The sequence below is a fragment of the Buteo buteo genome, chromosome 6, assembly GCF_964188355.1.
Source record: "Buteo buteo chromosome 6, bButBut1.hap1.1, whole genome shotgun sequence".
Classification (NCBI taxonomy): domain Eukaryota; kingdom Metazoa; phylum Chordata; class Aves; order Accipitriformes; family Accipitridae; genus Buteo; species Buteo buteo.
Window position 1 is genome coordinate 6,609,667 of NC_134176.1, and position 22,261 is coordinate 6,631,927.

Sequence of the window (22,261 nt, forward strand, 5' to 3'; positions counted from 1 at the left end):
ACCAGGAAACTTCCTAGCCTTCTATGGCCCTCACATTATTAGCTGCTCTTGCTTCTTCGTGTGGGTACCAACGAAGTCGTGATGAGAAGCCCAAGGGCGATCAAAAGAGACTTCAGGGCCTCGGGCAGATTGGTAAAGGGAACAGGAGCACAGGTAGCATGCTCCTCTGTCCTCCCAGCTGGAGGGAATAACGTCGAAACAAACAAGCGGACGCTGCCTATCAATACCTGGCTCCGAGGCGAGCGTCACTGGCAGAATTGGGGGTTTCTCGATCATGGGATAGTCTGCGCAACACCAGGCCTGCTGGGGCCTGACGAGATTCACCGTTCTCAATGAGGGAAAAGTGGTTTTGCTCACGACTTAGCGGGGCTGACTGAAAGAGCTTTAAACTAGGTTGGAAGTGGGGGAGGGGTAAAATCAGTTCTACTAGTGATAAGCTAAGGGACGGCAGGACAATGTTGGAGGAACGGCACGCAGAGCTTTCGGTCCGCTCCACGATGCACTGAGGACACTGGAGTGCAGCTGAAATGTCTGTACACTAAAGCAGGCGGCGCGAGGAAGAGACAGGAGGAGCTAGAGGCCTTGGCTCAGTCCCAGAGCAACGACATCGCTGGCCTAAGGGACACTTGTTGGGAAGAGCCCTGTGACTGGAGTGCAGTGATGGACCCTGGGGCTGAGGGAACTGTGGTTGTTTAGTCTGGAGAAAAGAAGGCTGAGGGGAGTCCTTATCGCTCTCTACAACTACCTGAAAGGAGGTTGTAGTGAGGTGGGTACTGGTATCTTCTATCAAGTAACTAGTGATAGGACCAGAGGAAATGGCCTCAAGTTGCACCAGGGGAGGTTTAGATTGGATATTAGGAAAACCAACTTTACTGAGAGGGTTGTCAGACATTGGAACAGGCTGCCCAGGGAAGTGGTTGAGTCACCATCCCTGGAGGTATTCAAAAAGCGAGTCGACGGGGTACTTCAGGACATGGTTTAGTGGGCATGGTTGATGGTTGGACTCGATGATCTTGAAGATCTTTTCCAACTTAAATGATTCTATGATTCTATGACGCAGCCTCAAGTTGCACCAGGGGAGGTTCAGATTGACTATTAGGAGAAATTTCTTTGTTGCAAGGGTTATCAAGCATTGGAACAGGCTGCCCAGGGAAGTGGTTGAGGCAGCATGCCTGCGGGTATTTAAAAACTTGCAGACGAGGTGCTCAGGGACATGGTTTACTGGTTGGTTGTGAGGTTGGCAGCGTGAGGCCTAGTTCCTTTTACACCAATGTTGGCTGTGTAGTATTCATTTCCCCTGACATCATTGAACCGCTGGTTCACTAATGTTCTTGGAGTTCTAGACAATTTTCATCGAAGAACAAACAAACATGTTGATTTTAAAATGTTTCATTAGATTGTCTGAGCCTCAGTGACATAAGACGTGAAGGAATGGCTCAAAGCTGCGTCAAGGGCAGTTCCGATTGGATATTAGGAAGAAGTTCTTCAGCGAGAGGGTGGCAAACAGCGGAACAAGCCCCTGCCCGGAAAGGGTCACGGCCCCAAGCCCGATGCTATTCAAGAAGCCTTTGCACATAGTCTCATCCTAGGATACATACTTGAGGTTGCCTCGTGCGGAGCCAGGGGTTGGACTCGGTGACCCTCGGGGGTCCCTTCCAACTCAGGACATTCCGTGATCGATTGTGAGATTGCCGTCGGCAGGCAGACGGCAAGCGATCCGAAATAAAGCAGCACGCAAGCTCCCGTGAAGAAAACGAACTCGAGCCCAGCCTTCACCGCTCCACCAGGGCAGCCGGGAGTCGCTGAGCCGGGGTGAGGCCGAAGGCCGGGGCTGGCCGGCGGGCGTGCCTGTGATGCGCTCCGGCACCTGTGACATCGGAGGGGCCGAGTCACAATGGGGGGGGGGGGGTATGAAAGGCACCCGCCGGCAGCACTGCGCCAGTACAGCCTGGGTGAGCGGTGAGTGCGCAGGCGGGGGGAGGCTGGGCCGGACGAGGGCCGGGGCGGAAAGGCGGGCCCCCGGGGGGGTGGGTTCTCAGCCTGCACCGAGGGCCCAGCCGCTGGCGGGAGCACCTCGGGCAGGGCACGGTGCCGCCGCCACCGGGGCTGGGCGCAGGCCTTGCTGCCTCCCAGCTGCCTCGCCCCCTCTCCTACCTGCCCCCAGCTCCCTGTGGCTCCCGGCCCTGCTCCCCACGACGCCAGCTCCCTCCCTCCCAGCCCCACTGAACCCCTTCTCTCCCTCCTCCTGCAGGCCATGGCTGTGATACAATTCTTCGCCAAGGTTGTGCAAAGCATCTTCCGGAATGCTCTGCAGGAGCTGGAGCAGAGCGGCTTTGCCTGGGGAGCCCTGCTCTTTGCTGCCTTGGAGCAGTGGCAGTCCTGGGCCATCGGTGGAGTCCTGCTCCTGCTCTTCGGGCTCTGCTGGTGGCTCAGGAAAAGGAGCTGTCAGCCAGCCAGCAGCAGAAAGGAGGCCAGCTGCAGGAAGAAGGCGGCTAAGGAGGAGCAAAAAGTAAAATCCAGTGTTGCAGTGGATGTGGGCAGAAGTTCGGTCAAGCGCTTCCTGCCAGAATCACTCGAGATGGTGGATAAGATGGTGGATGAACTTCTCCATATCTGCCGAACGCTTTCCAGGAATAGTTTTATGCCGCAAATGAACCCAGCTGTTTTCAGAAGCACCTTAGGAGGTTGGGGTCTCTGTAAGGATGATGCCTACAACCTGCTCGTGCCCCTGAAGCCCCCCCATGGGCACTCCTTCCACCTGGAGTTGGGCACCACCGGGGAGAGGCCAGCGAGGAACTGCAGGGTCCGCGTGGAGCTGGAGTGCACACGCAGGAGGGAGCGGCTGGTGGACCGTAGGAGGAAAAATCAGAGTCCCAGCCTCCTAGGCACCCTCTGCACCGGCCGCTACCTAGACATGGAGAAAACCACCGACTGGTTCGAAACCTTGGTAAAATCAGCCTTGCTGCTTTTGCCTCAGTCGAGACACTACCACTTAACTGTGCTGCCCTCCAGGCGCTCCTGCAAGCTTCAGCTGACGAACGCTTCCAATAGTCCCCTGCTGATTGAGATGACATTTGTGGTGCAGCAAGATGGCTTGGACACCTTCCTGAGCATCGAGTAGGCAGAGGCCAGTGTTACCAGCAGCAGGACGTGGCCAGAGAGTCCATTCCCTCCGGGAGATCCACCGCGCGCAAAGCTGTCAATAAATCTCTTGTTTGGACAAAGGCTGTGTCCGTGAGTGTCCGTGCGTCTCTGGGTCGGGGAATGCAGGCATAGGGTGCCGACAGCTCAGCTGCCATGGCATCGGGGAGCATCTTGCAGAAGAGCTGGTGCAGTGGGCTCTGGTCTCAGTGATTCACTGGGCTTTGGCTTCCCAGGTGCTGCGCGTTAATGCCAGCAGGCAGCTTGGCATCACAGCAGAGTAGGGAGTACCTGAGCTGGAAGATGACTCAGCTGCTGCAGGAGCTGGAGCAGGGAACCCAGGAGCAGAGCGGCTTTGCCTGGGGAGCCCTGCTCTTTGCTGCCTTGCAGCAGTGGCAGTCCTGGGCCATCGGTGGAGTCCTGCTCCTGCTCTTTGGGCTCTGCTGGTGGCTCAGGAAAAGGAGCTCTCAGGCAGCAGCAGCAGCAGCAAGGAGGCCAGCTTCCGGAAGAAGGCGGATAAGGAGGAGCAAGAAGTAAAATCCAGTGTTGCAGTGGATGTGGGCAGAATTTCGGTCAAGCGCCTCCTGGACCTGCCAGAATTGTTCATGATGGTGGATGAGACGGCAGATGAACTTCTCCGTATGTGCCGAAAGCTTTCCAGGAATAGTTTTATGCCGCGACTGAAGCCAGCTGTCGGTGTGAGAAGCGCCTCAGAAGGTTGGAGTCTGTGAGGATGATGCTGTCTACCACCTGCTCGTGCCCCTGAAGCCCCCCCGTGGGCACGCCTTCCACCTGGAGTTGGGCAACAGGAGGGAGAGGCCAGCGAGGAACTCCAGGCTCCGCGTGGAGCTGGAGTGCACCTACACGAGGGAGCGGCTGGTGGAGGACATGCTGTGCTTCCTGCACCACCCCAAGGAGGAGCTGAGGAAAAATCAGGGTCCCAGCCTCCTAGACACCCTCTGCATCGGCCCCTACCTAGACATGGAGAAAACCACCCGCTGGTTCCAGGTCTTGGTAAAAGCAGCCTGGCAGGTTTTGCCTCAGTGGAGACACCACCGCTTAACCGTGCTGCCCTCCAGGCGCTCCTGCAAGCTCCGGCTGACAAACGCTTCCAATAGTCCCCTGCTGATTGAGATGATATTTGAGGTGCAGCAAGATGGCTTGGACACCTTGCTGAGCATCGAGTAGGCAGAGGCCAGTGTTACCAGCAGCAGGACGTGGCCAGAGAGCTGGGCTATGGCAGAGGTGCAGTTCTTCAGGCACAGGGCCAGGCCTGAAGTCACTCCCCGGGGAGCTGGTGCTGCGGAACTGAGCACGCTGGACACGGAGAACACGCTCCTCAATTGGCAGTGGCAATCGCTGCCCCAGCTTTCCTACACAGCAAAAGCACACGCTGCGGAGTGGGACCCGATGCAGCCGAAGGGGCCATTGCAAGGAGCCTTGCGACAGAGATGCCTGATACCACGGGGACAGCGACCGCCCTCCCTCTCTGAGAGAGGCCATTCCCTCCGGGACATCCACCATGCGCAAAGATGTCCTCATGAGGACAATGCTGTCTACCACCTGCTTGTGCCCCTGCATTCTCTCCTTGGGCACGCCTTCCACCTTGCTATAGTCACCATGGAGGAGATGTGGGTGAGAGAATCCTGCATCTGCATGGAGCTGGAGCGAACCTGCACGAGGGAGTGTCTGGTGGAGAACATGCTGTGCTTCCTCCACCACCCTGAAGACACACTGAGTAAATACCTGTATCACCCCCCTACCAGGTTATGGTGCTGCCCTCCTCCCACTGCTGCAAACTCTGGCTAGCTGACACCTTCAGGAGGCCTGTTTTCATAATGCTGACATCTGGCAGGGAGAAAGGCAACTCAGACATCTTCCTAATCATTTGGTAGGCTGAGGCTGGCTTTACTGGCTTTTGCTTTCTCTCTGATAGGACTGTGTCTTTCAAGTAGCATTTGGTCATCTCATGATATCGTATTCATCCTTCATGAGTCCTTAGGATTTTAAGCCATATCTTTGGGGTTTAGATTGTCTTTAGCAGGAAACGTACCACTTAGCGTAGCTAGAGCAAGCATGTGGGAGCTGTCTGCCTCCTTCTGTCTGGATATTTATCACACACCCATTTTGGCAATATTTAGGTGCATCGTATTCATATGGTGTTTCATTTTCCCCCTCTTTATGGCAGAGGCCAATAAACATCACAGCCTCTGGCACCCCTCCTTCCCACGGCATATGCCAAGGCATCTTTGATACTCCCTCTGTTTTAACTCTTGAAATTAGTTTCTGCCCCCAAAGAGGAAAACTGCACTATGCTGGGTAGGAGACCTTTTTTGAACCTGAGGGCTTGTGAGAGACTGAAGGAGTTAACGTCTCAAACTTTGTGGTGGGGCAAGTTCTGCGTAAGGACGGACCCTGCCTAACGACGAACCCTGCGCAGCAAGGAACCGCAGGTGAAAAGAAGCGATCGGCCCAGATCAGCAACAGGAGGGGGAGGCCGTGCCGGCGGGTGCACAGCTCCCTGTTCTGACAAGGCTGTTCTGATGTGCTGAGCAGGGCAGCTCACCACACAGCCAAAGGCCACACGACGCTCACGCCTGCAGGGAAGACGTTACTCCCCAGAGGACCCCCGAGCCCAACGACCCACTTCCCGAAAGTTCTGAAAGCACAAACTGCACAGGACACCTAATTAGCCTAACGAGTTCGAGTGCCCGCCCGAAGGAGGGGCAAGGAGATGATAAAACGACAGAAACGGGAGCCCCACGCGCGCCCCTACTGGAACTGGGCCGCGAGGCTGACTGGGCCGGCGGCGGGCCCAGGGCCGGCGAAATCGTTCTCTTTCCCTTCCCTCCGTCTCTCTCTCCTCGTATAACCCCTACACCTCATCCCTTTCAGACATGGAACCGCTGACCAAGCCTGGGGCTAGGAGCGGATGCAGCCGCCCCCGGGCTCTTCTCTGAGGAGGAGTTTAGAAGGCAAGGGGGGGCCGCTCCGCGCCCCTGCCTCAGCGGGAGGGCTCTCCTTCTTCCCCGAGCTGGCGTCGGCGGTTGCCGGGGGTTACAGGGGTGGCTGAGGTGGTTTCGCGCCAATTCCCTCTGTGAGAAAGCCCGCCACCTGCTGTTAACGCCTCCCCAGTTCAGGCTGCTTCTGCCGCGAAGAACCCGTTGAACTGATCGTTTGGTGTCCTTTCACCTCAGTTTAGCCCGAGGGAATTCCGAACTCACCACGACCCCCCCCCAGGTCTGTCCAGCCCGGGTCGTGACAGGGCTTTCAAGGTACACTCCAGATGGGTCTGCGTGTGGGAGGAAAGAACTGCTCCGCTGCCAAGTGGCCGTCCATATTACAGACGGAGGGTGTCTCTGGAAAACGCAGCTGCTCTCAGTGGCAGCTCCCACAAATGTTGCTGCAAACCTGCTCACCATCTTGTTGCCGGAGGGACGATCCCAGTCAGCCGGTAGAGCTCCTCTGGGCTTTCTGGGTTGGTGTAGATTTTTCTTAGCGTTTGAGTGGACTGGAAGGAACTGCTGTGTTTTGGGAGGGGGATATTGATGGATATAAAGGAAAACAATTCATAGAATCCTAGAACACCAGGTCGGGAGGGAGCTCAAGGACCATCCGGTTAAAGCTTTCTTGGCAAAAGCAAGGTTTAGACAAGGTGGCCCAGCACCCTGTCCAGCCAAACCTTAAAAGTATCTTAATCTTCAATGTTGGGGAACCCACCACTTCCCTAGGGAGATTATTCCAATGGCTGATCGTTCTCATTGTGAAAAATTTTCCTTTTCTGTCCAATCAAAGTCTCCCCAGGATTAACTTGTACCCATTACCCCTCATCTTTTCCATGTGACTCCTTGGAAAAAGGGAGTCTCCATCTTCTTTTTAGCCACCCTTTAAGTCCTAGAACATGGTGATAAGGTCTCCCCTAAGCCTTCTTTTCTCAAGGCTAGACAAACCCAGTCTTGCCTCATATGGCAGGCTTGTTTCCCCTGGCAGAGTTGCTTTTCCTTTGATTAAGTCCCCAGAAGAGATTTGATTTTTCACAGTCCTAATTCTCATGGTAATTCTCACACATCTTGCCTACGCTTGCAGCCTTGGCCACCCATACCTGTCACCGGGTGACTGCATCACGCTGTCAGGGACGAGGTTCATAGGCACTGCCCTGAGGTCCCAGTCCTCCAGATACGTTGAATCGCCACCCTTGTACTCGAGGAGTTGACTGAGCTCTCAGCACTGACATGGGCAATTTGTTCTTCCTCTGGTCTCTCCACGTGAGCTCTGGGGGAAAAGCAGCCTCTCTCCTTCGGTGTCTGAGCGCACTGTACGTATTCCAGCTGGGCTGGCTTCTAGCTGTGGTAGCACCCCACAGGGGTGAGTCTCTGCCCAGTGGGCTCCCTGGCACATCCCCGTGTATCGCTACCACTCCCCACAGCGCGACCTTGTGTGCCAGCATCCCTCAGCACATCCCCTTGCCCAGGCACTGCTTCACCCACCAGAGGACAGAAAGCGCGCTGAAATGGCTGGCCATCAGCCCTCCTTAAAGATGCTGGTCTTTGGCTGGGGCACCCTGCTCACTACATGCAGTGAGGCTCGAGCAGTATCACAAGTCTTGCCCAGGAATCAAGTCCTACCTGATTCCTGCCCGGCTGGGGAAAGCAGGCACTGCACTCCACAACACCAGCTCCCTCCCTCCCAGCCCCACTGAACCCCTTCTCTCCCTCCTCCTGCAGGCCATGGCTGTGATACAATTCTTCGCCAAGGTTGTGCAAAGCATCTTCTGGAATGCTCATGTGGTCGGTGATGAGCTGGATGAGGATAAACACGAGCGCATGCGGCAGCGTGAGGAGTACCTGAGCTGGAAGATGACTCAGCTGCTGCAGGAGCTGGAGCAGGGGACGCAGGAGCAGAGCGGCTTTGCCTGGGGAGCCCTGCTCTTTGCTGCCTTGGAGCAGTGGCAGTCCTGGGCCATCGGTGGAGTCCTGCTCCTGCTCTTCGGGCTCTGCTGGTGGCTCAGGAAAAGGAGCCGTCAGCCAGGCAGCAGCAGAAAGGAGGCCAGCTGCAGGAAGAAGGCGGCTAAGGAGGAGCAAAAAGTAAAATCCAGTGTTGCAGTGGATGTGGGCAGAATTTCGGTCAAGCGCTTCCTGCCAGAATCACTCGAGATGGTGGATAAGATGGTGGATGAACTTCTCCATATATGCCAAACGCTTTCCAGGAATAGTTTTATGCCGCGACTGAAGCTAGCTGTTTTCAGAAGCACCTTAGGAGGTTGGGGTCTCTGTAAGGATGATGCCTACAACCTGCTCGTGCCCCTGAAGCCCCCCCATGGGCACTCCTTCCACCTGGAGTTGGGCACCACCGGGGAGAGGCCAGCGAGGAACTGCAGGGTCCGCGTGGAGCTGGAGTGCACACGCAGGAGGGAGCGGCTGGTGGACCGTAGGAGGAAAAATCAGAGTCCCAGCCTCCTAGGCACCCTCTGCACCGGCCGCTACCTAGACATGGAGAATACCACCGACTGGTTCAAAACCTTGGTAAAATCAGCCTTGCTGCTTTTGCCTCAGTCGAGACACTACCACTTAACTGTGCTGCCCTCCAGGCGCTCCTGCAAGCTTCAGCTGACGAACGCTTCCAATAGTCCCCTGCTGATTGAGATGACATTTGTGGTGCAGCAAGATGGCTTGGACACCTTCCTGAGCATCGAGTAGGCAGAGGCCAGTGTTACCAGCAGCAGGACGTGGCCAGAGAGTCCATTCCCTCCGGGAGATCCACCGCGCGCAAAGCTGTCAATAAATCTCTTGTTTGGACAAAGGCTGTGTCCGTGAGTGTCCGTGCGTCTCTGGGTCGGGGAATGCAGGCATAGGGTGCCGACAGCTCAGCTGCCATGGCATCGGGGAGCATCTTGCAGAAGAGCTGGTGCAGTGGGCTCTGGTCTCAGTGATTCACTGGGCTTTGGCTTCCCAGGTGCTGCGCGTTAATGCCAGCAGGCAGCTTGGCATCACAGCAGAGTAGGGAGTACCTGAGCTGGAAGATGACTCAGCTGCTGCAGGAGCTGGAGCAGGGAACCCAGGAGCAGAGCGGCTTTGCCTGGGGAGCCCTGCTCTTTGCTGCCTTGCAGCAGTGGCAGTCCTGGGCCATCGGTGGAGTCCTGCTCCTGCTCTTTGGGCTCTGCTGGTGGCTCAGGAAAAGGAGCTCTCAGGCAGCAGCAGCAGCAGCAAGGAGGCCAGCTTCCGGAAGAAGGCGGATAAGGAGGAGCAAGAAGTAAAATCCAGTGTTGCAGTGGATGTGGGCAGAATTTCGGTCAAGCGCCTCCTGGACCTGCCAGAATTGTTCATGATGGTGGATGAGACGGCAGATGAACTTCTCCGTATGTGCCGAAAGCTTTCCAGGAATAGTTTTATGCCGCGACTGAAGCCAGCTGTCGGTGTGAGAAGCGCCTCAGAAGGTTGGAGTCTGTGAGGATGATGCTGCCTACCACCTGCTCGTGCCCCTGAAGCCCCCCCGTGGGCACGCCTTCCACCTGGAGTTGGGCAACAGGAGGGAGAGGCCAGCGAGGAACTCCAGGCTCCGCGTGGAGCTGGAGTGCACCTACACGAGGGAGCGGCTGGTGGAGGACATGCTGTGCTTCCTGCACCACCCCAAGGAGGAGCTGAGGAAAAATCAGGGTCCCAGCCTCCTAGGCACCCTCTGCATCGGCCCCTACCTAGACATGGAGAAAACCACCCGCTGGTTCCAGGTCTTGGTAAAAGCAGCCTGGCAGGTTTTGCCTCAGTGGAGACACCACCGCTTAACCGTGCTGCCCTCCAGGCGCTCCTGCAAGCTCCGGCTGACAAACGCTTCCAATAGTCCCCTGCTGATTGAGATGATATTTGAGGTGCAGCAAGATGGCTTGGACACCTTGCTGAGCATCGAGTAGGCAGAGGCCAGTGTTACCAGCAGCAGGACGTGGCCAGAGAGCTGGGCTATGGCAGAGGTGCAGTTCTTCAGGCACAGGGCCAGGCCTGAAGTCACTCCCTGGGGAGCTGGTGCTGCGGAACTGAGCACGCTGGACACGGAGAACACGCTCCTCAATTGGCAGTGGCAATCGCTGCCCCAGCTTTCCTACACAGCAAAAGCACACGCTGCGGAGTGGGACCCGATGCAGCCGAAGGGGCCATTGCAAGGAGCCTTGCGACAGAGATGCCTGATACCACGGGGACAGCGACCGCCCTCCCTCTCTGAGAGAGGCCATTCCCTCCGGGAGATCCACCATGCGCAAAGATGTCCTCTTGAGGACAATGCTGTCTACCACCTGCTTGTGTCCCTGCATTCTCTCCTTGGGCACGCCTTCCACCTTGCTATAGTCACCATGGAGGAGATGTGGGTGAGAGAATCCTGCATCTGCATGGAGCTGGAGCGAACCTGCACGAGGGAGTGTCTGGTGGAGAACATGCTGTGCTTCCTCCACCACCCTGAAGACACACTGAGTAAATACCTGTATCACCCCCCTACCAGGTTATGGTGCTGCCCTCCTCCCACTGCTGCAAACTCTGGCTAGCTGACACCTTCAGGAGGCCTGTTTTCATAATGCTGACATCTGGCAGGGAGAAAGGCAACTCAGACATCTTCCTAATCATTTGGTAGGCTGAGGCTGGCTTTACTGGCTTTTGCTTTCTCTCTGATAGGACTGTGTCTTTCAAGTAGCATTTGGTCATCTCATGATATCGTATTCATCCTTCATGAGTCCTTAGGATTTTAAGCCATATCTTTGGGGTTTAGATTGTCTTTAGCAGGAAACGTACCACTTAGCGTAGCTAGAGCAAGCATGTGGGAGCTGTCTGCCTCCTTCTGTCTGGATATTTATCACACACCCATTTTGGCAATATTTAGGTGCATCGTATTCATATGGTGTTTCATTTTCCCCCTCTTTATGGCAGAGGCCAATAAACATCACAGCCTCTGGCACCCCCTCCTTCCCACGGCATATGCCAAGGCATCTTTGATACTCCCTCTGTTTTAACTCTTGAAATTAGTTTCTGCCCCCAAAGAGGAAAACTGCACTATGCTGGGTAGGAGACCTTTTTTGAACCTGAGGGCTTGTGAGAGACTGAAGGAGTTAACGTCTCAAACTTTGTGGTGGGGCAAGTTCTGCGTAAGGACGGACCCTGCCTAACGACGAACCCTGCGCAGCAAGGAACCGCAGGTGAAAAGAAGCGATCGGCCCAGATCAGCAACAGGAGGGGGAGGCCGTGCCGGCGGGTGCACAGCTCCCTGTTCTGACAAGGCTGTTCTGATGTGCTGAGCAGGGCAGCTCACCACACGGCCAAAGGCCACACGACGCTCACGCCTGCAGGGAAGACGTTACTCCCCAGAGGACCCCCGAGCCCAACGACCCACTTCCCGAAAGTTCTGAAAGCACAAACTGCACAGGACACCTAATTAGCCTAACGAGTTCGAGTGCCCGCCCGAAGGAGGGGCAAGGAGATGATAAAACGACAGAAACGGGAGCCCCACGCGCGCCCCTACTGGAACTGGGCCGCGAGGCTGACTGGGCCGGCGGCGGGCCCAGGGCCGGCGAAATCGTTCTCTTTCCCTTCCCTCCGTCTCTCTCTCCTCGTATAACCCCTACACCTCATCCCTTTCAGACATGGAACCGCTGACCAAGCCTGGGGCTAGGAGCGGATGCAGCCGCCCCCGGGCTCTTCTCTGAGGAGGAGTTTAGAAGGCAAGGGGGGGCCGCTCCGCGCCCCTGCCTCAGCGGGAGGGCTCTCCTTCTTCCCCGAGCTGGCGTCGGCGGTTGCCGGGGGTTACAGGGGTGGCTGAGGTGGTTTCGCGCCAATTCCCTCTGTGAGAAAGCCCGCCACCTGCTGTTAACGCCTCCCCAGTTCAGGCTGCTTCTGCCGCGAAGAACCCGTTGAACTGATCGTTTGGTGTCCTTTCACCTCAGTTTAGCCCGAGGGAATTCCGAACTCACCACGACCCCCCCCCAGGTCTGTCCAGCCCGGGTCGTGACAGGGCTTTCAAGGTACACTCCAGATGGGTCTGCGTGTGGGAGGAAAGAACTGCTCCGCTGCCAAGTGGCCGTCCATATTACAGACGGAGGGTGTCTCTGGAAAACGCAGCTGCTCTCAGTGGCAGCTCCCACAAATGTTGCTGCAAACCTGCTCACCATCTTGTTGCCGGAGGGACGATCCCAGTCAGCCGGTAGAGCTCCTCTGGGCTTTCTGGGTTGGTGTAGATTTTTCTTAGCGTTTGAGTGGACTGGAAGGAACTGCTGTGTTTTGGGAGGGGGATATTGATGGATATAAAGGAAAACAATTCATAGAATCCTAGAACACCAGGTCGGGAGGGAGCTCAAGGATCATCCGGTTAAAGCTTTCTTGGCAAAAGCAAGGTTTAGACAAGGTGGCCCAGCACCCTGTCCAGCCAAACCTTAAAAGTATCTTAATCTTCAATGTTGGGGAACCCACCACTTCCCTAGGGAGATTATTCCAATGGCTGATCGTTCTCATTGTGAAAAATTTTCCTTTTCTGTCCAATCAAAGTCTCCCCAGGATTAACTTGTACCCATTACCCCTCATCTTTTCCATGTGACTCCTTGGAAAAAGGGAGTCTCCATCTTCTTTTTAGCCACCCTTTAAGTCCTAGAACATGGTGATAAGGTCTCCCCTAAGCCTTCTTTTCTCAAGGCTAGACAAACCCAGTCTTGCCTCATATGGCAGGCTTGTTTCCCCTGGCAGAGTTGCTTTTCCTTTGATTAAGTCCCCAGAAGAGATTTGATTTTTCACAGTCCTAATTCTCATGGTAATTCTCACACATCTTGCCTACGCTTGCAGCCTTGGCCACCCATACCTGTCACCGGGTGACTGCATCACGCTGTCAGGGACGAGGTTCATAGGCACTGCCCTGAGGTCCCAGTCCTCCAGATACGTTGAATCGCCACCCTTGTACTCGAGGAGTTGACTGAGCTCTCAGCACTGACATGGGCAATTTGTTCTTCCTCTGGTCTCTCCACGTGAGCTCTGGGGGAAAAGCAGCCTCTCTCCTTCGGTGTCTGAGCGCACTGTACGTATTCCAGCTGGGCTGGCTTCTAGCTGTGGTAGCACCCCACAGGGGTGAGTCTCTGCCCAGTGGGCTCCCTGGCACATCCCCGTGTATCGCTACCACTCCCCACAGCGCGACCTTGTGTGCCAGCATCCCTCAGCACATCCCCTTGCCCAGGCACTGCTTCACCCACCAGAGGACAGAAAGCGCGCTGAAATGGCTGGCCATCAGCCCTCCTTAAAGATGCTGGTCTTTGGCTGGGGCACCCTGCTCACTACATGCAGTGAGGCTCGAGCAGTATCACAAGTCTTGCCCAGGAATCAAGTCCTACCTGATTCCTGCCCGGCTGGGGAAAGCAGGCACTGCACTCCACAACACCAGCTCCCTCCCTCCCAGCCCCACTGAACCCCTTCTCTCCCTCCTCCTGCAGGCCATGGCTGTGATACAATTCTTCGCCAAGGTTGTGCAAAGCATCTTCCGGAATGCTCTGCAGGAGCTGGAGCAGAGCGGCTTTTCCTGGGGAGCCCTGCTCTTTGCTGCCTTGGAGCAGTGGCAGTCCTGGGCCATCGGTGGAGTCCTGCTCCTGCTCTTCGGGCTCTGCTGGTGGCTCAGGAAAAGGAGCTGTCAGCCAGGCAGCAGCAGAAAGGAGGCCAGCTGCAGGAAGAAGGCGGCTAAGGAGGAGCAAAAAGTAAAATCCAGTGTTGCAGTGGATGTGGGCAGAATTTCGGTCAAGCGCTTCCTGCCAGAATCACTCGAGATGGTGGATAAGATGGTGGATGAACTTCTCCATATATGCCAAATGCTTTCCAGGAATAGTTTTATGCCGCAAATGAACCCAGCTGTTTTCAGAAGCACCTTAGGAGGTTGGGGTCTCTGTAAGGATGATGCCTACAACCTGCTCGTGCCCCTGAAGCCCCCCCATGGGCACTCCTTCCACCTGGAGTTGGGCACCACCGGGGAGAGGCCAGCGAGGAACTGCAGGGTCCGCGTGGAGCTGGAGTGCACACGCAGGAGGGAGCGGCTGGTGGACCGTAGGAGGAAAAATCAGAGTCCCAGCCTCCTAGGCACCCTCTGCACCGGCCGCTACCTAGACATGGAGAATACCACCGACTGGTTCAAAACCTTGGTAAAATCAGCCTTGCTGCTTTTGCCTCAGTCGAGACACTACCACTTAACTGTGCTGCCCTCCAGGCGCTCCTGCAAGCTTCAGCTGACGAACGCTTCCAATAGTCCCCTGCTGATTGAGATGACATTTGTGGTGCAGCAAGATGGCTTGGACACCTTCCTGAGCATCGAGTAGGCAGAGGCCAGTGTTACCAGCAGCAGGACGTGGCCAGAGAGTCCATTCCCTCCGGGAGATCCACCGCGCGCAAAGCTGTCAATAAATCTCTTGTTTGGACAAAGGCTGTGTCCGTGAGTGTCCGTGCGTCTCTGGGTCGGGGAATGCAGGCATAGGGTGCCGACAGCTCAGCTGCCATGGCATCGGGGAGCATCTTGCAGAAGAGCTGGTGCAGTGGGCTCTGGTCTCAGTGATTCACTGGGCTTTGGCTTCCCAGGTGCTGCGCGTTAATGCCAGCAGGCAGCTTGGCATCACAGCAGAGTAGGGAGTACCTGAGCTGGAAGATGACTCAGCTGCTGCAGGAGCTGGAGCAGGGAACCCAGGAGCAGAGCGGCTTTGCCTGGGGAGCCCTGCTCTTTGCTGCCTTGCAGCAGTGGCAGTCCTGGGCCATCGGTGGAGTCCTGCTCCTGCTCTTTGGGCTCTGCTGGTGGCTCAGGAAAAGGAGCTCTCAGGCAGCAGCAGCAGCAGCAAGGAGGCCAGCTTCCGGAAGAAGGCGGATAAGGAGGAGCAAGAAGTAAATTCCAGTGTTGCAGTGGACGTGGGCAGAATTTCGGTCAAGTGCCCCCTGGAGCTGCCAGAATTATTCATGATGGTGGATGAGACGGCGGATGAACTTCTCCGTATGTGCCGAACGCTTTCCAGGAATAGTTTTATGCCGCGACTGAAGCCAGCTGTCGGTGTGAGAAGCACCTCAGAAGGTTGGAGTGTCTGTGAGGATAATGCTGTCTACCACCTGCTCGTGCCCCTGAAGCCCCCCCATGGGCATGCCTTCCACCTGCAGCTGGGCACCACCGGGGAGAGGCCAGTGAGGAACTCCAGGCTCCACGTGGAGCTGGAGTGCACCTGCACGAGGGAGCGGCTGGTGGAGGACATGCTGTGCTTCCTGCACCACCCCAAGGAGGAGCTGAGGAAAAATCAGGGTCCCAGCCTCCTAGGCACCCTCTGCATCGGCCCCTACCTAGACATGGAGAAAACCACCCGCTGGTTCCAGGTCTTGGTAAAAGCAGCCTGGCAGGTTTTGCCTCAGTGGAGACACCACCGCTTAACCGTGCTGCCCTCCAGGCGCTCCTGCAAGCTCCGGCTGACAAACGCTTCCAATAGTCCCCTGCTGATTGAGATGATATTTGAGGTGCAGCAAGATGGCTTGGACACCTTGCTGAGCATCGAGTAGGCAGAGGCCAGTGTTACCAGCAGCAGGACGTGGCCAGAGAGCTGGGCTATGGCAGAGGTGCAGTTCTTCAGGCACAGGGCCAGGCCTGAAGTCACTCCCCGGGGAGCTGGTGCTGCGGAACTGAGCACGCTGGACACGGAGAACACGCTCCTCAATTGGCAGTGGCAATCGCTGCCCCAGCTTTCCTACACAGCAAAAGCACACGCTGCGGAGTGGGACCCGATGCAGCCGAAGGGGCCATTGCAAGGAGCCTTGCGACAGAGATGCCTGATACCACGGGGACAGCGACCGCCCTCCCTCTCTGAGAGAGGCCATTCCCTCCGGGACATCCACCATGCGCAAAGATGTCCTCATGAGGACAATGCTGTCTACCACCTGCTTGTGCCCCTGCATTCTCTCCTTGGGCACGCCTTCCACCTTGCTATAGTCACCATGGAGGAGATGTGGGTGAGAGAATCCTGCATCTGCATGGAGCTGGAGCGAACCTGCACGAGGGAGTGTCTGGTGGAGAACATGCTGTGCTTCCTCCACCACCCTGAAGACACACTGAGTAAATACCTGTATCACCCCCCTACCAGGTTATGGTGCTGCCCTCCTCCCACTGCTGCAAACTCTGGCTAGCTGACACCTTCAGGAGGCCTGTTTTCATAATGCTGACATCTGGCAGGGAGAAAGGCAACTCAGACATCTTCCTAATCATTTGGTAGGCTGAGGCTGGCTTTACTGGCTTTTGCTTTCTCTCTGATAGGACTGTGTCTTTCAAGTAGCATTTGGTCATCTCATGATATCGTATTCATCCTTCATGAGTCCTTAGGATTTTAAGCCATATCTTTGGGGTTTAGATTGTCTTTAGCAGGAAACGTACCACTTAGCGTAGCTAGAGCAAGCATGTGGGAGCTGTCTGCCTCCTTCTGTCTGGATATTTATCACACACCCATTTTGGCAATATTTAGGTGCATCGTATTCATATGGTGTTTCATTTTCCCCCTCTTTATGGCAGAGGCCAATAAACATCACAGCCTCTGGCACCCCCTCCTTCCCACGGCATATGCCAAGGCATCTTTGATACTCCCTCTGTTTTAACTCTTGAAATTAGTTTCTGCCCCCAAAGAGGAAAACTGCACTATGCTGGGTAGGAGACCTTTTTTGAACCTGAGGGCTTGTGAGAGACTGAAGGAGTTAACGTCTCAAACTTTGTGGTGGGGCAAGTTCTGCGTAAGGACGGACCCTGCCTAACGACGAACCCTGCGCAGCAAGGAACCGCAGGTGAAAAGAAGCGATCGGCCCAGATCAGCAACAGGAGGGGGAGGCCGTGCCGGCGGGTGCACAGCTCCCTGTTCTGACAAGGCTGTTCTGATGTGCTGAGCAGGGCAGCTCACCACACGGCCAAAGGCCACACGACGCTCACGCCTGCAGGGAAGACGTTACTCCCCAGAGGACCCCCGAGCCCAACGACCCACTTCCCGAAAGTTCTGAAAGCACAAACTGCACAGGACACCTAATTAGCCTAACGAGTTCGAGTGCCCGCCCGAAGGAGGGGCAAGGAGATGATAAAACGACAGAAACGGGAGCCCCACGCGCGCCCCTACTGGAACTGGGCCGCGAGGCTGACTGGGCCGGCGGCGGGCCCAGGGCCGGCGAAATCGTTCTCTTTCCCTTCCCTCCGTCTCTCTCTCCTCGTATAACCCCTACACCTCATCCCTTTCAGACATGGAACCGCTGACCAAGCCTGGGGCTAGGAGCGGATGCAGCCGCCCCCGGGCTCTTCTCTGAGGAGGAGTTTAGAAGGCAAGGGGGGGCCGCTCCGCGCCCCTGCCTCAGCGGGAGGGCTCTCCTTCTTCCCCGAGCTGGCGTCGGCGGTTGCCGGGGGTTACAGGGGTGGCTGAGGTGGTTTCGCGCCAATTCCCTCTGTGAGAAAGCCCGCCACCTGCTGTTAACGCCTCCCCAGTTCAGGCTGCTTCTGCCGCGAAGAACCCGTTGAACTGATCGTTTGGTGTCCTTTCACCTCAGTTTAGCCCGAGGGAATTCCGAACTCACCACGACCCCCCCCCAGGTCTGTCCAGCCCGGGTCGTGACAGGGCTTTCAAGGTACACTCCAGATGGGTCTGCGTGTGGGAGGAAAGAACTGCTCCGCTGCCAAGTGGCCGTCCATATTACAGACGGAGGGTGTCTCTGGAAAACGCAGCTGCTCTCAGTGGCAGCTCCCACAAATGTTGCTGCAAACCTGCTCACCATCTTGTTGCCGGAGGGACGATCCCAGTCAGCCGGTAGAGCTCCTCTGGGCTTTCTGGGTTGGTGTAGATTTTTCTTAGCGTTTGAGTGGACTGGAAGGAACTGCTGTGTTTTGGGAGGGGGATATTGATGGATATAAAGGAAAACAATTCATAGAATCCTAGAACACCAGGTCGGGAGGGAGCTCAAGGATCATCCGGTTAAAGCTTTCTTGGCAAAAGCAAGGTTTAGACAAGGTGGCCCAGCACCCTGTCCAGCCAAACCTTAAAAGTATCTTAATCTTCAATGTTGGGGAACCCACCACTTCCCTAGGGAGATTATTCCAATGGCTGATCGTTCTCATTGTGAAAAATTTTCCTTTTCTGTCCAATCAAAGTCTCCCCAGGATTAACTTGTACCCATTACCCCTCATCTTTTCCATGTGACTCCTTGGAAAAAGGGAGTCTCCATCTTCTTTTTAGCCACCCTTTAAGTCCTAGAACATGGTGATAAGGTCTCCCCTAAGCCTTCTTTTCTCAAGGCTAGACAAACCCAGTCTTGCCTCATATGGCAGGCTTGTTTCCCCTGGCAGAGTTGCTTTTCCTTTGATTAAGTCCCCAGAAGAGATTTGATTTTTCACAGTCCTAATTCTCATGGTAATTCTCACACATCTTGCCTACGCTTGCAGCCTTGGCCACCCATACCTGTCACCGGGTGACTGCATCACGCTGTCAGGGACGAGGTTCATAGGCACTGCCCTGAGGTCCCAGTCCTCCAGATACGTTGAATCGCCACCCTTGTACTCGAGGAGTTGACTGAGCTCTCAGCACTGACATGGGCAATTTGTTCTTCCTCTGGTCTCTCCACGTGAGCTCTGGGGGAAAAGCAGCCTCCCTCCTTCGGTGTCTGAGCGCACTGTACGTATTCCAGCTGGGCTGGCTTCTAGCTGTGGTAGCACCCCACAGGGGTGAGTCTCTGCCCAGGGGGCTCCCTGGCACATCCCCGTGTATCGCTACCACTCCCCACAGCGCGACCTTGTGTGCCAGCATCCCTCAGCACATCCCCTTGCCCAGGCACTGCTTCACCCACCAGAGGACAGAAAGCGCGCTGAAATGGCTGGCCATCAGCCCTCCTTAAAGATGCTGGTCTTTGGCTGGGGCACCCTGCTCACTACATGCAGTGAGGCTCGAGCAGTATCACAAGTCTTGCCCAGGAATCAAGTCCTACCTGATTCCTGCCCGGCTGGGGAAAGCAGGCACTGCACTCCACAACACCAGCTCCCTCCCTCCCAGCCCCACTGAACCCCTTCTCTCCCTCCTCCTGCAGGCCATGGCTGTGATACAATTCTTCGCCAAGGTTGTGCAAAGCATCTTCCGGAATGCTCTGCAGGAGCTGGAGCAGAGCGGCTTTTCCTGGGGAGCCCTGCTCTTTGCTGCCTTGGAGCAGTGGCAGTCCTGGGCCATCGGTGGAGTCCTGCTCCTGCTCTTCGGGCTCTGCTGGTGGCTCAGGAAAAGGAGCCGTCAGCCAGGCAGCAGCAGAAAGGAGGCCAGCTGCAGGAAGAAGGCGGCTAAGGAGGAGCAAAAAGTAAAATCCAGTGTTGCAGTGGATGTGGGCAGAATTTCGGTCAAGCGCTTCCTGCCAGAATCACTCGAGATGGTGGATAAGATGGTGGATGAACTTCTCCATATATGCCAAACGCTTTCCAGGAATAGTTTTATGCCGCGACTGAAGCTAGCTGTTTTCAGAAGCACCTTAGGAGGTTGGGGTCTCTGTAAGGATGATGCCTACAACCTGCTCGTGCCCCTGAAGCCCCCCCATGGGCACTCCTTCCACCTGGAGTTGGGCACCACCGGGGAGAGGCCAGCGAGGAACTGCAGGGTCCGCGTGGAGCTGGAGTGCACACGCAGGAGGGAGCGGCTGGTGGACCGTAGGAGGAAAAATCAGAGTCCCAGCCTCCTAGGCACCCTCTGCACCGGCCGCTACCTAGACATGGAGAATACCACCGACTGGTTCAAAACCTTGGAAAAATCAGCCTTGCTGCTTTTGCCTCAGTCGAGACACTACCACTTAACTGTGCTGCCCTCCAGGCGCTCCTGCAAGCTTCAGCTGACGAACGCTTCCAATAGTCCCCTGCTGATTGAGATGACATTTGTGGTGCAGCAAGATGGCTTGGACACCTTCCTGAGCATCGAGTAGGCAGAGGCCAGTGTTACCAGCAGCAGGACGTGGCCAGAGAGTCCATTCCCTCCGGGAGATCCACCGCGCGCAAAGCTGTCAATAAATCTCTTGTTTGGACAAAGGCTGTGTCCGTGAGTGTCCGTGCGTCTCTGGGTCGGGGAATGCAGGCATAGGGTGCCGACAGCTCAGCTGCCATGGCATCGGGGAGCATCTTGCAGAAGAGCTGGTGCAGTGGGCTCTGGTCTCAGTGATTCACTGGGCTTTGGCTTCCCAGGTGCTGCGCGTTAATGCCAGCAGGCAGCTTGGCATCACAGCAGAGTAGGGAGTACCTGAGCTGGAAGATGACTCAGCTGCTGCAGGAGCTGGAGCAGGGAACCCAGGAGCAGAGCGGCTTTGCCTGGGGAGCCCTGCTCTTTGCTGCCTTGCAGCAGTGGCAGTCCTGGGCCATCGGTGGAGTCCTGCTCCTGCTCTTTGGGCTCTGCTGGTGGCTCAGGAAAAGGAGCTCTCAGGCAGCAGCAGCAGCAGCAAGGAGGCCAGCTTCCGGAAGAAGGCGGATAAGGAGGAGCAAGAAGTAAAATCCAGTGTTGCAGTGGATGTGGGCAGAATTTCGGTCAAGCGCCTCCTGGACCTGCCAGAATTGTTCATGATGGTGGATGAGACGGCAGATGAACTTCTCCGTATGTGCCGAAAGCTTTCCAGGAATAGTTTTATGCCGCGACTGAAGCCAGCTGTCGGTGTGAGAAGCGCCTCAGAAGGTTGGAGTCTGTGAGGATGATGCTGCCTACCACCTGCTCGTGCCCCTGAAGCCCCCCCGTGGGCACGCCTTCCACCTGGAGTTGGGCAACAGGAGGGAGAGGCCAGCGAGGAACTCCAGGCTCCGCGTGGAGCTGGAGTGCACCTACACGAGGGAGCGGCTGGTGGAGGACATGCTGTGCTTCCTGCACCACCCCAAGGAGGAGCTGAGGAAAAATCAGGGTCCCAGCCTCCTAGGCACCCTCTGCATCGGCCCCTACCTAGACATGGAGAAAACCACCCGCTGGTTCCAGGTCTTGGTAAAAGCAGCCTGGCAGGTTTTGCCTCAGTGGAGACACCACCGCTTAACCGTGCTGCCCTCCAGGCGCTCCTGCAAGCTCCGGCTGACAAACGCTTCCAATAGTCCCCTGCTGATTGTGATGATATTTGAGGTGCAGCAAGATGGCTTGGACACCTTGCTGAGCATCGAGTAGGCAGAGGCCAGTGTTACCAGCAGCAGGACGTGGCCAGAGAGCTGGGCTATGGCAGAGGTGCAGTTCTTCAGGCACAGGGCCAGGCCTGAAGTCACTCCCCGGGGAGCTGGTGCTGCGGAACTGAGCACGCTGGACACGGAGAACACGCTCCTCAATTGGCAGTGGCAATCGCTGCCCCAGCTTTCCTACACAGCAAAAGCACACGCTGCGGAGTGGGACCCGATGCAGCCGAAGGGGCCATTGCAAGGAGCCTTGCGACAGAGATGCCTGATACCACGGGGACAGCGACCGCCCTCCCTCTCTGAGAGAGGCCATTCCCTCCGGGACATCCACCATGCGCAAAGATGTCCTCTTGAGGACAATGCTGTCTACCACCTGCTTGTGTCCCTGCATTCTCTCCTTGGGCACGCCTTCCACCTTGCTATAGTCACCATGGAGGAGATGTGGGTGAGAGAATCCTGCATCTGCATGGAGCTGGAGCGAACCTGCACGAGGGAGTGTCTGGTGGAGAACATGCTGTGCTTCCTCCACCACCCTGAAGACACACTGAGTAAATACCTGTATCACCCCCCTACCAGGTTATGGTGCTGCCCTCCTCCCACTGCTGCAAACTCTGGCTAGCTGACACCTTCAGGAGGCCTGTTTTCATAATGCTGACATCTGGCAGGGAGAAAGGCAACTCAGACATCTTCCTAATCATTTGGTAGGCTGAGGCTGGCTTTACTGGCTTTTGCTTTCTCTCTGATAGGACTGTGTCTTTCAAGTAGCATTTGGTCATCTCATGATATCGTATTCATCCTTCATGAGTCCTTAGGATTTTAAGCCATATCTTTGGGGTTTAGATTGTCTTTAGCAGGAAACGTACCACTTAGCGTAGCTAGAGCAAGCATGTGGGAGCTGTCTGCCTCCTTCTGTCTGGATATTTATCACACACCCATTTTGGCAATATTTAGGTGCATCGTATTCATATGGTGTTTCATTTTC

General features: G+C 56.1%; 5 protein-coding genes and 3 pseudogenes across 5 annotated transcripts; all 8 read left to right on the forward strand.

Annotated features, from left to right (window-relative positions):
* Positions 1 to 1,894: 1,894 nt before the first annotated feature.
* LOC142032357 (uncharacterized) lies at positions 1,895 to 3,123 on the forward strand. The gene is given in 4 exon segments (XM_075030994.1): positions 1,895 to 1,952; positions 2,040 to 2,110; positions 2,112 to 2,205; positions 2,208 to 3,123. Coding segments are annotated over 4 exon segments (1,137 nt in total). The 3' UTR covers positions 3,122 to 3,123.
* Positions 3,124 to 3,380: 257 nt separating this feature from the next.
* Positions 3,381 to 4,574, forward strand: LOC142031844 (inositol 1,4,5-trisphosphate receptor-interacting protein-like 1; annotated as a pseudogene).
* LOC142032358 (uncharacterized) lies at positions 4,378 to 8,837 on the forward strand. Its single transcript, XM_075030995.1, has 2 exons — positions 4,378 to 4,776; positions 7,866 to 8,837. The coding sequence occupies exons 1-2, from the start codon at positions 4,378 to 4,380 to the stop codon at positions 8,835 to 8,837; spliced, it is 1,371 nt and encodes a 456-aa protein (XP_074887096.1).
* A 259-nt stretch (positions 8,838 to 9,096) lies between these two features.
* Positions 9,097 to 10,107, forward strand: LOC142032395 (inositol 1,4,5-trisphosphate receptor-interacting protein-like 1; annotated as a pseudogene).
* LOC142032359 (uncharacterized) lies at positions 10,094 to 14,452 on the forward strand. Its single transcript, XM_075030996.1, has 2 exons — positions 10,094 to 10,492; positions 13,583 to 14,452. The coding sequence occupies exons 1-2, from the start codon at positions 10,094 to 10,096 to the stop codon at positions 14,450 to 14,452; spliced, it is 1,269 nt and encodes a 422-aa protein (XP_074887097.1).
* Positions 14,453 to 14,711: 259 nt separating this feature from the next.
* LOC142032396 (inositol 1,4,5-trisphosphate receptor-interacting protein-like 1) lies at positions 14,712 to 15,907 on the forward strand. The gene is given in 2 exon segments (XM_075031036.1): positions 14,712 to 14,941; positions 14,944 to 15,907. Coding segments are annotated over 2 exon segments (939 nt in total). The 5' UTR covers positions 14,712 to 14,721; the 3' UTR covers positions 15,663 to 15,907.
* On the forward strand, positions 15,711 to 20,069 carry LOC142032360 (uncharacterized). The gene is made up of 2 exons (XM_075030997.1): positions 15,711 to 16,109; positions 19,200 to 20,069. The coding sequence occupies exons 1-2, from the start codon at positions 15,711 to 15,713 to the stop codon at positions 20,067 to 20,069; spliced, it is 1,269 nt and encodes a 422-aa protein (XP_074887098.1).
* Positions 20,070 to 20,328: 259 nt separating this feature from the next.
* LOC142032397 (inositol 1,4,5-trisphosphate receptor-interacting protein-like 1) lies at positions 20,329 to 21,277 on the forward strand (annotated as a pseudogene).
* The last annotated feature ends 984 nt before the right edge of the window (positions 21,278 to 22,261 follow it).